Below are 14,118 nucleotides of genomic sequence, written 5' to 3' on the forward strand. Positions count from 1 at the left end.
CCAGGATATGGCCGTAGGCCATACAACGCCTGCAGAACGGGGGCTGACGTGCATAGTAGAGTGTTCCCCTGTCAGCCCCCAGGGAGAACATCGCCGGAGGATGGAGGTAGCCATCCACACTCTTCGGGGACTCCCTGAGTAACGCCTGGAACCCTCTCCTCCCGTTCCAGAAACCCAGGGAGTCCCTGAGGTACCTCGCTGAGAAGACATTGTCCATGTATCTCCCCAGAAAGGCCCTCACATCTTCATCCTTCACGTGCGGATTGTACATGTTTACGGTGACCACCCTGAAGTTGTTCTTTGCCAGGCTGGTCACCGCATAATGGCACAGGGGTCCTTTTCTTTCCGCTTCCTTTGCCATCTTCAATACATCATCATGTTTCTCTTGCTTGTGAAACGTCACATCAAAACCCTTTTCATTTGGGTTGCCTTGAAGGCAGAGTACTTCCTTCACCTCTATCCTGAGGCATCCCATCAATATGGTCCTTCCAAAAGTTTCCCTGCCCCAAGGTTCCATCTCCTTTTCAGTCCATGAAAATCTTACGGTATTTGCTATACCAATCCCCGGAACCGACCAGGTTTGCTTGTTTGTATTCATTATTTTTTGAAGAAGAAGAAAAAGAGCAAAAAAGCTCTCTTCAAGACCAAAGAAGCTACAACCTGAAGTGAAAACATCTTTAAACCAAAAAGGTGGAGCAACTAAAGGTGTTGACTCTCCACATCTATCAAGACAACTGGAGCACTGGGCCAGACACTCTTAAATAGAACCTGGACCAGCTCAGGTGAAACACCTTCCCAATTACGAGATGGACAAGCCAGCACAGGTGTAACACATACTGACTAACGAGGTGACACCAATCAGTGCGTCATGCTACATGCTAACGAGATAGGACCAGGCCTCAGGACAACCTGGCATGATGACTCCTTGGGGACACCCAGTCCACCTGGCCGTGCTGCTGCTCCAGTTTCAACTGTTCTCCCTGCGGCTATGGAACCCTGACCCGTTCACCGGATGTGCTACCTATCCCAAACCTGCTGTTTTCAACTCTCTAGAGACAACAGGAACAGAAGAGATACTCTTAATGATCGGCTATGAAAAGCCAACTGACATTTACTCCTGAGGTGTTGATCTGTTGCACCCTCGACAACTACTGTGATTATTATTATTTGACCATGCTGGTCATTTATGAACATTTGAACATCTTGGCCATGTTCTGTTATAATCTCCACCCGGCACAGCCAGAAGAGGGCTGGCCACCCCTCATAGCCTGGTTCCTCTCTAGGGTTTTTCCTAGATTTTGGCCTTCCACCGTGATTCTACACCTGCATTGCTTGCTGTTTGGGGTTTTAGGCTGGGTTTCTGTACAGCACTTTGAGATATCTGCTGATATAAGAAGGGCTTTATAAATAAATTTGATTTGATCCAAGTGGGCACACGTTTAGGCTTCTACATTGTGAAATCATTACAATACGCCTACTACAATGTTAAAAAATTCTACATTGTGACATTAATTCATTGAAATCATGAAACAACTACTTCATGTATGTATTTTCTAATATTTGATCAGAGATCATTTATCAGATTATCTCTGGTCACAGCTATGAGATTTCAATCCTGTGTGTTCTCTGGTGTTGAGCCAGAGAGCCAGATTGACTAAAACCTTTTCCACATTGACCACAGCTATAAGGTTTATCTCCTGTGTGTGTTCTCTTGTGCACTGTCAGATCTCCAGATCGACAAAAACTCCTCCCACATTGACCACAGCTATAAGGTTTCTCTCCTGTGTGTGTTCTCTGGTGTAGAGCCAGAGAGCCAGATGAAGCAAATCTCTTCCCACATTGACCACAGCTATAAGGTTTCTCTCCTGTGTGTGTTCTCTGGTGTAGAGTCAGAGAGCCAGATGAAGCAAATCTCTTCCCACATTGACCACAGCTATAAGGTTTCTCTCCTGTGTGTGTTCTCTTGTGCGATGTCAGATCTCCAGATCGACTAAATCTCCTCCCACATTTACCACAGATATAAGGTTTCTCTCCTGTGTGTGTTCTCTGGTGTCGAGTCAGGTTGCCAGATGTAGCAAATCTCCTCACACATTGACCACAGCTATAAGGTTTCTCTCCTGTGTGTGTTCTCTGGTGTCGAGTCAGGTTGCCAGATGTAGCAAATCTCCTCCCACACTGATCACAGCTATAATGTTTCTCTCCTGTGTGTTTTCTCTGGTGTTGAGTCAGGTTGCCGGATGTAGCAAATCTCTTCCCACATTGATCACAGCTATAAGGTTTCTCTCCTGTGTGTGTTCTCTGGTGTTTAGTCAGGTGGCCAGTTGTAGAAAATCTCTTCCCACATTGATCACAGCTATAAGGTTTCTCTCCTGTGTGTGTTCTCTGGTGTTGAGTCAGGTTGCCAGATGTAGTAAATCTCTTCCCACATTGACCACAGCTATAAGAATTCTCTCCTGTGTGTGTTCTCTGATGAATTTTAATGCCTGATGATGTGAATCTCTTCCCACAGTCAGAGCAGCAGTGAGTTCTCTTCCCTGTGGGTCTCTGCGGGTGTTTATTGAGGTGTTCTGATCTGGAGAGACTCTTCTCTGTCTCCTCAGCATCATGAGGTTGTTGAGGCTCCCCAGAGGATCCACGATAGTCACGTCTCTCTCCTGTGTGAACAACAAAGTCAGACAGATGATTAAAGGCCCACAACAGTGGTAATCCAGTGTAAAAGTTGATGCCAACAGCATAGCCATGATGTTGTACAACAATTGACGTCTGTAATGAATGTTAAAATTTTTGTCTTAAAATGAGCAAGAAGTCATATTTTGTCTTGTTTTCACATTAGTAGTGACATCTAAGATTGTAGACTAGAAATAAGTTATTCATGTTGTTGAAACTCTAAGCAGTGTGGTAGAAGACTTTTGGTCTACAATACAGGCCCCTTTGTGTTTTCTAAAATTGCGGCACGAGGGCAATTTGATTGCATAAACTCCTCCATGCTAATGAGGAAACCACTAGTTATGGATGTCGTGTATCTGGTGTGACAAGAGATGAAAAGAATCTGCCCACTCCATCAAGCAATGGGTACAGCAACACAAGGCATTCACGGGACCTCATGGACCACACCTGCAGAAACTGGACAACAGGGGGAAGCAGAGGAGATACCTATCATAGACTTCTCCCAGCTGAAGCTTGACATGCCACCTACGCCGCCTCAAGTGGTAGAAACAACCAGCTGGTATCATTAAGTAGAATCAGCCAACAGTAACACGGAAGCAGCAGAATGGGAGTTAGTAGTGCATGACCTAGATTTAGAATAAGAAGCTTCCATTTAGACACAGGTCTAAGATGACGTAAGAAGCAATCTACCGTCCCAGTGTAAGCACTCAGTGTAAGCAATCTACAGTCCCCGAGTAAGCACTCAGTGTAAGCAATCTACAGTCCCCGAGTAAGCACTCAGTGTAAGCAATCTACAGTCCCCGAGTAAGCGGCCGGTGCAAGCAGCAGGGCAGTGTCAGTGTGAAAGTGTGGTTTAGCCACAGCTCCAGAAACTTGCGAACTTCCCCTGTAAAAAGGTATATAAAGAGAACAGAGATCATAAGAGAGGCATGATCCTCACTGACATATGAGACAGACTTCATATGGAGAATCCTCATAGGTAAATTTACTATTGCACTATACGCTTTTTGTTAGACGAGAACCATATTTGAAACACAGGGGTCTTGACACCTCTTGATCACAGACAAAGCGGCAGTAAAACAGTGAGACATCAAGTACAGATGTGATTAGCAATACAAGGAAACAGCCAAGTACCCGTTACAATATATTGAGTCCATACACAGAGTTGGAAGTGTATTAGGATATTGGAATTTGGAATCTAGCGTTAGTGCTGTGAGAATACCAATTAAAGAATATTTGGGGCAGCAGGGTAGCCGAGTGGTTAGAGCGTTGGACTAATAACCGAAAGGTTGCAAGTTCGAATCCCCGAGCTGACACGGTACAAATCTGTCGTTCTGCCCCTGAACACTGTTCCTAGGCCGTCATTGAAAATAAGAATTTGTTCTTAACTGACTTGCCTAGTAAAATAAAGGTAAAATAAAAAAACTGTCATTGTGTGTCAAAATATATACCAATACTAGTTTCCAAGTGACTACTAGCTGACGAGCATAATAACCAATAGAAGAAGTTATTAGGTATTGATATATACAGAGGTAAAAGAAACTTGAAGGTAAGGAATTATAGGAAGAATCCATAACACTCTGAATATTTAAATGGGAGTATATCTATCCAAGGCCTCATACTAGACCGGAAAATAAGGGAGTGACAACGTGAACGAAGGAACAAACCCAACTCACGCGAAGGGCCATTACGAAGAAATAGAAGGGTTGGTAGGGCCGCACGGCTAGGCCCTTGTTACACCGCAGTAACTAAAATCCTAAAGTCCTCTGCCCAGCCAGAAGACGGGGTAGAGGCATTTGCTGCAGGTATAAGGCAAAAGTCAGCAACTATCATTATGACATCATGGATTAATTCTAGAATATACTATATAGCCTAGAAAACTGGTTAAATTATCATTATGACATCATGGATGGCCAGTCCTTGTATTCATAGTGTATTGAATTCAGGGGGAGGGACTGAGCTGAACTCAAACCTGGGTCCAGCGACTGTCAAGTCAACACCTTATAACTGTTACGCCAAGATGTCTGAACTTCTTGACGAGGTCGCTCGGTGTTGGGTTATGGTTTCTACAATATCGTTCTCTATGAATTTGAGAGTGGTTAGCAATGGGTCTCCTTCCCCCATCCCTCAGCTGTTTACCAAGTCTCTAGGCAGCCATTTTGTTGTGGTTTTAAAAAAAAACACAATCCAGCAATCTGTAGTTCAAACAATAACAAATCTGTCATTTCACCACTGTTTTGGTAATAAAATGATTATGGGTTTGGATAAATGTAACTACAGACAGACCTATGGATGCAAGGACTGACCATCCATGATATCAACATTATAGTTTTAACCATGTTGAGGCAGCAGGGTAGCCTAGTGGTTAGAGCGTTGGACTAGTAACCGGTTGCAAGTTCATATCCCCGAGCTGACATTTTGAGGCGATACAGTGTTATTTACATTGTTTCTAAACATTAAAGTAAAAAAAGCTTATTCTGGGTTCTGATGGGGTTCAACAGTTGAACTAAGCTCATGAAGCATGTGTTATATTCTTCAAGAATCAATGGCTATAAATCAATTATTTAAAAGTCATAACATGAATGTAGCAATTGCAGATTTCTGCTTTAACACCAAACATCAGTTCAACAACTGCAGAGTTTGTGCCTCTGTTTTTAAGACAGTACTTACTAGTGTTAGTCAGGTTACGGTTTCTCAAAATCACATTTTGGCTAAATTCAGCATTAGAACCATTGGATGCCTTAAGATGCATTCGGAAAACCGGGCCCAGATATCCAGGTTCCTCTTCTTCCTCCTTTTTCGATGTAACAGTCATCTCTCTCTCCTCCTCTTTCACTCTATAAACTGCATCCTCCTCTCGTTTTACTGTAACATCCTCCTCCTTTTTCACTCTGAACGCGTCTTCCTCTTCTTTCACAGTAACGGCCTCTACTTCTTGTTTTACTGTGATATCCACCTCTTCTTTAGCAGAAGGAGAGTAGCTTAGTGACCGCATGGTCGCGGATGTTAGCTATGCTAATGCTAACTTAACCAGACTGCTAGCTGACTAATAACAACAACGCCGTAAATATTAAATTAAATCGGATAACTAACTAGACAAAAGAAGTGTGTTTAAAATACAGTGGCTAATAAACACGAAAGCGTCTAAAGAGCTTTACTGGTTCAGCTTTTTTGTCTAGCAAGCTACCGAGGTGGATAACTTACTGTTGCTGTTGAAAGAAGCGTTCCGTCCACTAGATTATACGTCACACCAACAGCATAAAGTCTCAGACCGCCATCTGCTGACTGGAGTGGGTAACGCAGTTGAGTAAAAATGTATATTTTATTATCAGACAAAAAGTTAAAGGGTAGGAATCAGGGACATCGCTAGAACTAAAATATATATTAGCCCCCACTAAATAAATCAATATCAGTCCATATATTTTTTCTGTGATTTCTTTTTTTCGTCAACCGTTCCATCGCATTTTAAAAGTCCTACCGGTTCGGCACTAGGACCGGGGGAGGCTGCTGCTACACTAGTGACTGTTAGACTTTCTTCAGCAAAGATGGCAGACAGAAATACTAGGAGAGAGGGGTACCCCTACACAGACAAGAAATGGATCAAAGATGGCCAGCACACCAGGCTGTCATTTTGTAAAACAGTGGATGTATAGAATCTAGCTAGCTGAAAAATGTACTGCAAATTGAATGTGCAATTTTGTAAGCTTAACTTGCTGATATTTGCCATGCAGATAGATGAAATCGCGTAGATTGCTATGTTCTTGTTATTCTTGTTCTTGCTTATTATGCAGTGGATGATTAAAATCCCTGAATGCCCATGGATGTGTAGCTAGCTATCTAGCCGATCTGTGTATGGACCCAAATGTTTGGTATACATATTAGTTCAGAACCTAGCTATGAACCTCAGCTATCATAGCTAGTTGTATCAACTTCAAAACAGCCTGAATGACATTAATGAAGCCTATGGATTGAGAAGAATATATGATCATGTTGTACCAAGGATGCAAGTCGTATATACATGTAGTTATTACTATGCATGAGATCCCCACATTGTAGCCTGTACATTTAATATATTCACTGATCATGTACTCTACCTTGGCAAATTAATGTGCAGTTTAGGTATGAATGTCTTTGAGGTGATCAAATTCCTGTCTTTGAGTGAGTTTTAGGATTCTATTGAAAGAAAAATGATATTTTTTTAATAATACGATTGTATATTATTATTTAGAAATATGTGTTTTTTCTTGTTTTTAATTGTTGACAGCCAGTAGACACCATGTTTATATTGTAGAAGCATTGTAGTTGATTATGTGAAATGGACGTTTTCTGTTTGGGGTGAGCAACCATGTCCAACAAAAATATAGGATATATTTGTTGTCTAAAGGGGGAAGGTGTTACAGGCTTTGGTCTTTCCATTTATGTTTTGAGGTTGGACTTTAGCACGTATAGCTCGTTAGCACGGAGGGTGCACTGATTGGTACCACCTCATTAGTCAGTATGTGTTTCACCTGAGCTGGTCCAGGTTCTATTTAAGAGTGTCTGGCCCAGTGCTCCAGTTGTCTTGATAGATGTGGAGAGTCAACACCTTTAGTTGCTCCACCTTTTTGGTTAAAGATGTTTTCATTTCAGGTTGAAGCTTCTTTCTGAAGAGAGCTTTTTTTTGAAGAAGAAAAATGAATACAAACAAGCAAACCTGGTCGGTTCCGGGGATTGGTATAGCAAATACCGTAAGATTTTCATGGACTGAAAAGGAGATGGAACCTTGGGGCAGGGAAACTTTTGGAAGGACCATATTGATGGGATGCCTCAGGATAGAGGTGAAGGAAGTACTCTGCCTTCAAGGCAACCCAAATGAAAAGGGTTTTGATGTGACGTTTCACAAGCAAGAGAAACATGATGATGTATTGAAGATGGCAAAGGAAGCGGAAAGAAAAGGACCCCTGTGCCATTATGCGGTGACCAGCCTGGCAAAGAACAACTTCAGGGTGGTCAACGTAAACATGTACAATCCGCACGTGAAGGATGAAGATGTGAGGGCCTTTCTGGGGAGATACATGGACAATGTCTTCTCAGCGAGGTACCTCAGGGACTCCCTGGGTTTCTGGAACGGGAGGAGAGGGTTCCAGGCGTTACTCAGGGAGTCCCCGAAGAGTGTGGATGGAAACCTCCATCCTCCGGCGATGTTCTCCCTGGGGGCTGACAGGGGAACACTCTACTATGCACGTCAGCCCCCGTTCTGCAGGCGTTGTATGGCCTACGGCCATATCCTGGCCTCGTGCAGCGCCAAGAAATTTCGTTTTTGTGGGTCGGAAGAGCACGAGGCCAAGGAGTGTGACGAGCCCAAGGCTTGCCACGGGTGTGGCTCAAGAGCACACCTGTGGCGTGATTGCCCGGCTCGTCACAGGTCATACGCGTCTGCAGCTGGGGGGGGAGCGGGGGATGGGGGGAGGAAAGAAAGGACGTGTGCGGATTGCATGGATGGCACAGGGGAAAAGACGGCGCAGGAAGAAGGATGAGGTGGGAAGAAAGAGGCGAGGAGAAGAAAAGAATGGAACAGAAGGAGAGAAGAAAAAGGGGACGGAAGAAGGTGGAGGAGCTGAGAACAGGGAGAAGGGGACAGTGGTACGAGAAGGAGTGGAAGAGGGAACGGGGACAGTGACGGAGAAAGAGGGAGGAGTGGAGTTAGGAGGGGAGGGGGGGGGGGATGGGGGGAAGGAGTGGGGAGACAGCCTGCCAGGCTTCCTCGAGGTCGAAATGAGGGATTTGGTGGAGGGGTTAGCGGGGATGGGACGTTGTGTCTCCCCGCTACCTCCTTCACCAAAGAAGAAAGGGATAAAGAGGGGGAGCTTGGCAGGAAGTGAGAGGGAGGGGGAGGGGGGGGTTAAGAGAGTGGCGGGGGGGGAGGGGAGGGTAATTTGTCCTCCCGGTTTGCCTCAGCCCCTTGCATTTTAGTGGATGACTCCAGTGAGGGGTCGGTGGGTTGTTTGCTAGAGGGATCCCAACTCCTGTTTGGGGAGATGGGGTCCCCTACATGCAGCCCCGAGGCAAACGGGGAGGGGGGGGTGGTGGGTGGGGAGGGAGGACCCAACACACTGCCTGGATCATGGGTTGGGATGGAGGACGGGGGGGGCGTCAGGAGAGGAGAGGACGTCCCCGCCGGTGGAGATGGACCAGGGGAGCATCGGGTGAGTCTCCTGGTTTTTCTTTGGGTTTTGGGGTTTTTATTTGTTGTAAATAATTAAATGAATAGTTCTGTTTCTTTTTTTAGTCTAAATGTTAGGGGGTTAAGGGATAATGTTAAAAGGAGGGCGGTTTTTTGTTATTTAGAGGGTGTGGGGTTTGATTTCTGTTTTTTACAGGAGGCTCACCTGAGGGATGGTGGGGATGTGTGTAGATTTAAGAGGGAGTGGGATAAGGGGGAATCGTTTTGGGGCATAGGAGGGGTGCACTCAACAGGAGTAGGGATTTTGTGTGGGCATAGAGAGGTTAAAATAGAGAACACTTTGGTAATAATGCAGGGTAGAGTTTTGGGGATAGATGTTAAGTTTAGAGAAGCTAGATATAGGTTAATTGGGGTGTATGGGCCACAGGTGGCGGCAGACAGGAGGGAGATGGTGGACTGTCTGGCGCCCCTGTGTGTTACAAACAGGCACTTGGTGATAGGAGGAGACTTTAATATAGATTTAGGGGTAGGCGGTGATAGCAGTGCAGGTGCCATCTCTGGGCTAATGGCTTGCCATGGTCTGGTTGATGGTGGCCTGCACACTACTCCGGCAATGGTCGGTCCTACATGGCGCAACTCCAGGGGGGTTGCGCGGAGGCTCGACTACATTTTTGTATCCAGGTCTTTGGGTCAGTTGTCTGGGCGGCTGTTGCCTGTTTTCTTCACGGATCACGACGGGGTGTTCCTGCAGGTGGGGTCGCCAGTCTGCCTCTTCGGTAGGGGGTACTGGAAGTTAGATCGGGATATACTGGAGGAGCAGGCTTTCGTTGATGCATTTTTTTGTTTCTTTCGGAGGCTTGACGGCCTCCGGTCCATGTGTGAGGGGGTGTTAGAGTGGTGGGATTTAGTGGCTTAGTGGCTTTCTAGAACATAATGAGACTTGTTCCGCTATGTTCTTTAAGTCGGTTAGGGCCAGACAGAGTAGGAAGGTAATGAAGGGAGTTAGGGAAGAAAATGGTAGTATAGTAAGTAAACCAGAGGAAATGGTCAGGGTGACAACTGATCATTTCCAAGGTTTATTTAAGGAAAGGGAAATAGATGTAGAGCAGGGAAACGTGTTTTTAGAACACTTGTCCCGGTGGTTGCCAGAGGACATTAGAGACGTGATGGAGGCCCAGATCTCACTAGAAGAGGTTGAGAGCGCTCTTAGGAGGATGGGAAAAGGGAAGGTGCCTGGGATGGATGGGCTGCCGGCTGAGTTTTACCTCAAGTTTTGGGGTATACTTGGACCAGTGGTTCTCGAAGTCTTGAAGGCCATCCTTGAGACGGAGGTCCCGGGGGGATCAATGGCTGTTGGTGTGCTGTCACTTCTTTATAAGAAGGGGGAAGCAACTGACCTTGGCAACTGGCGGCCATTGACCATGCTGTGCGTAGATTACAAGATTCTTGCAAAGGTTTTAGCAGACCGGTTGCGCACAGCCCTTCCCTACGTCGTCCACGAGGATCAGACGTGCGGGGTAGAGGGCCGCTCTATAAGATGGAACCTACAGTTGATCAGGGATTCCATCGCTTGGGTTGAAGATAGAGGGCTGCCTTTAATGGTAGCAGCGCTAGATCAGGCGAAAGCTTTTGATCGCGTGAATAGATCTTTTCTATTCAGGGTGTTAGGTAGATTAGGATTTGGGGAGAAGTTTATAGGATGGATCCGTACTTTAAATGTCGGAGCGGGGTGTCGAGTTAGTGTAAATAGTCACTTAGGTGACGTTTTTGACCTCTCGTCTGGGGTCAGGCAGGGATGCCCACTCTCGGCTCTCCTCTTCGTTCTGTACATGGAGCCTCTGGGGGCTGCCATTAGGGCAGACACAGGGGTGGAAGGCTTGTTGATCCCTGGAAGCGGTGGGCTGCGTGTTAAGATGACACAGTACGCCGACAACACTTCCTTGCTGTTGTGCAAGGACTCGTGCCTGACAAGGTCCCTTGCCATCTTTGGGGATTTCACCCGAGCGTCGGGAGCGGTTCTGAACCATGCAAAGTCTTCCGTCAAGTTTTTCGGAAGATGGCGCGGTAGAACGGATGTGCCTGGGGGGTTATCTCTCTGTGAAGGGGCCCTGAGGATTCTCTGGGTTCATTTTGAGACCTCCGGCTCAGCGACGCTAAACTGGAACATGCGTATCGCAGTGGTACAGAGGAAGCTAGCAATGTGGAAGGCAAGGTATTTGTCTTTTATGGGCAAAGTCCTGGTCCTAAAGGTGGATGTGTTGCCGTCTCTTTTGTATGTGGCATACATCTATCTTTTGCCAGCTTGTCTGAGGAGGCCTCTAGTGAGGCTTGTGTTTCAGTTTATGTGGAGTGGCAGGTGCGAGTGGGTCGCCAGGGCACGCATGATCTGTCCCATCGGGGAGGGAGGTAGGGGGGTACCACATTTCCCCCTCAAGCTGGAGGCCATTTTTGTTTCTTTCTTGTTGACGGAGCTTGCTCGTCCGGTTATACACCCGTCCGGTTACCTCCTGCGGGTGTTCTTCTCGTATAAGGCGAGAAGCGTAATGGTGTGGTCTAACGCGGGTCCTCGGGCGGAACAGCTGCCGTGGCATTTTGGCCATGCGGCCAAGTGGCTGCGTGCGCACCCCGAGGTTGAAGTTGCCCGAGTAGGTTTAGACCACAGGCACCTGTACGAGGAGGTCAGGCAGGCAGGGAGTCCTGCGCCTGTAGCGGGCATCTCGTCAGTGGTCTGGGAGGGAGTGCAGGCGCGGGGCCTGGACAACAGGCTCAAGGACCTGAATTGGTTGGGCCTCCATAAGTGCTTGCCGGTACGTGCCATCTTGTACCGGTATAGTTTGGTGCAATCCCCCACCTGTCCAAGATCCTCTTGTGGCAGGGAGGAGACTGTGCGCCATGCCTTTTGGGACTGTGCCTTTGCCGGACTAGTCTGGGCTAGGGCACGGGTAATGCTAGGTGTGGTTAGGAGTGATTTTGTTGTGACATGGGCTAGGCTAGAGAGAGGCGTAGGGAGAGCAAAGGGAACGGATAGGGATAGGTTTCTGCTCTGGCTTCTCATGAGTCTCTTTAAAAAGGGACTGTGGGAAGCCAGGCAGAATTTAGTCAAGACAGGGAGAGATTGGGGGGTGGAAGGGATAGTGAGAAGGGTGGAAGGTGATTTGAGGGGGAAGATGAAGAGGGAGGAGAGGAAGTGGGGGAAGCATGCGGCACGGGAGAGGTGGAAAGGGGGTTTAGGGCTGGGAGTGTTAGAGTGAGTTTGGTAAGGGGATAGATTAGGGGAGATAGGGAAAGGGTTAGGTATTGGTTAGGTATGACGGGGAGGGACGATGCTCCCCTGAGGTTTGTTTTTGTTTGATGTTTTTGTAAATACAATTAATTAAGAATGAATGAGAATTATGATTTTGTAATAGTATGAATGGTATTGATTGTAATAAATTATTTTAACCACAAAAAAAAATAAAAAATTGTTTGTGTCTTTATTCTCCGGACTAAAATGTCCTGTTGTTTGGACTGAGAACTTGTACACGCCCTGTGTGTTGGCGTGACCGGTTTTGTGGCGCCGGTGAATAAAATTGACAAACGACTGAACCCTGCTCTCTGCGCCTGATTCCACCCACCACTCCTAGTTTATCGTAACAGCTACAGTGCAGGCTAACTCAAATGAGCTGCTAAATTAACTATCTAGCCAACTTCAAATACTGTATAGATAGATAGCTAGCTAAGTGAATTAAATATCAGCAACTACCTAACTTCATATTAGCTAGCTATCTATTTATCACTGTTAAAAACAACTCCAAATGCATTTATAGGTAGCTAGCTAGCTAACAGCCATGGAGGAGGGTGAAAGGATAGCAGCCCCAACTGTCAATGAGAGAGGAGGCTATTCTGGAAAGGGCAGGTACTTTTGTGTTGTTCCTGTTCCTAGAAGTGAGGACCGAGATAATAGTAACATAATATCCAGTGTGGTGTAATTTGACTATAATGAAGTGTGTTTCTTGTGAGGTTTTCTGTCCTCAGATAAAGAGCTCTATGAAAGCCAGACTACATATGAAGAGGTCCCAATGAAGAGCAGTGGTTCTCAGTCCTAGGGGACTCAAAGAGGGGCACATTGTTGTTTTTTCCTCAGCACTGCACAGCTGATTCAAATGATCAACTCATCATCAAGCTTCAAGTGGTATTTATGTATTCATTTGTGATGCTATCCTTGATATGATCCTGTTATTGTCACATGCCACACATGCACATATGTGTGCCCATGTATCTATCAATCCAATGTTATCATGATTTGTTATCATGCATATTATACTTTAGTAATCCACAATGACCTGGTGATGTAACAGTCTAATAATTACATTGTCTTCCATATTCCTACAGATACCTTGTAGCTGGAGATTCCTTCAAAACGATTGCCTACAGTTACCGTGTAGGGTACTGCAAGGTTGGGTGACCAGGGTCATCTGGGACTGCCTCCTGGAGGAATTCAGGTGTGTGAAGGCTACCTGTGTCCTGCATAACTTCATGATGGACACGAGGACCAGGAGGGGATCTGCAGCTCGCCGCTGTGTCCCAGAGGAGGAGTCTGCTGCTCTGCAGGATGTTTCAAGGATTGGGTCCAACAACGCAGCAAGAGAGGCAATCCGTGTGCAGGAGATCTTCACCTCCTACTTCTTCAAATAGGGTGCTGTTCCCTGGCAACACCATAGACTACACTATGCACAACCAAAGGCTCTTTTAAGAGCCATTCACATTGCAATAAGAGTATTATTCCATTTACTTAGCTATGTTAACTGCAGTTATTCCATTCCCAGTTTCTCTCCCTTTGATTTCTACTTCTCAGGTGAGGGTGCTGTTTAGGTAAGGGTGTGATGTCTGTGCAAAAAACAAAACAGGCTATTTTAAATCACCCAATTTGAAAAAAATGTAGAACAATTAGACACCCGATAACCCACAACTACACACTCATGTATCAATCTGATTGTTGGATTGTGTTGTAGAGTAAGCAGGTTCAGGTGTATAACTGTGGCTCCTTCCACCTTCAAAGAATAGGCAAGAGGGCCAACCATGGAGAATAGTAAGACACTTCATTATTTCTATAACTACGCTATATTGTTTGTCCTTGTGGGTCCGTTCATGTTTTTCAGCATAAAGTACTCTGCAGCCACTTAGTGTGGTGTGGACACCAGGTGAGGCCTCACACAGATTCCTGTTGAACATATGGGAGAATGATGTACATATATGGAGGAACATAATACTGTAACACAAGAGAGAGATGTGTGGATAAATACAGGAGC

The 14,118-nt window shown here is 45.9% G+C and overlaps 1 protein-coding gene across 1 annotated transcript; it reads right to left on the bottom strand.

Moving 5' to 3' along the window:
• Positions 1 to 1,683: 1,683 nt before the first annotated feature.
• Positions 1,684 to 5,713, bottom strand: LOC139394533 (zinc finger protein 180-like; the record flags this gene model as incomplete). The annotated part of the gene is made up of 3 exons (XM_071142623.1): positions 5,338 to 5,713; positions 2,240 to 2,654; positions 1,684 to 2,155 (listed from the first exon to the last, which is right to left on the bottom strand). Coding segments are annotated over exons 1-3 (1,212 nt in total), but the record flags the coding sequence as incomplete, so codon positions are not given.
• Between the last annotated feature and the right edge of the window lie 8,405 nt (positions 5,714 to 14,118).

The sequence above is a fragment of the Oncorhynchus clarkii genome, unplaced genomic scaffold, assembly GCF_045791955.1.
Source record: "Oncorhynchus clarkii lewisi isolate Uvic-CL-2024 unplaced genomic scaffold, UVic_Ocla_1.0 unplaced_contig_391_pilon_pilon, whole genome shotgun sequence".
NCBI lineage: Eukaryota > Metazoa > Chordata > Actinopteri > Salmoniformes > Salmonidae > Oncorhynchus > Oncorhynchus clarkii.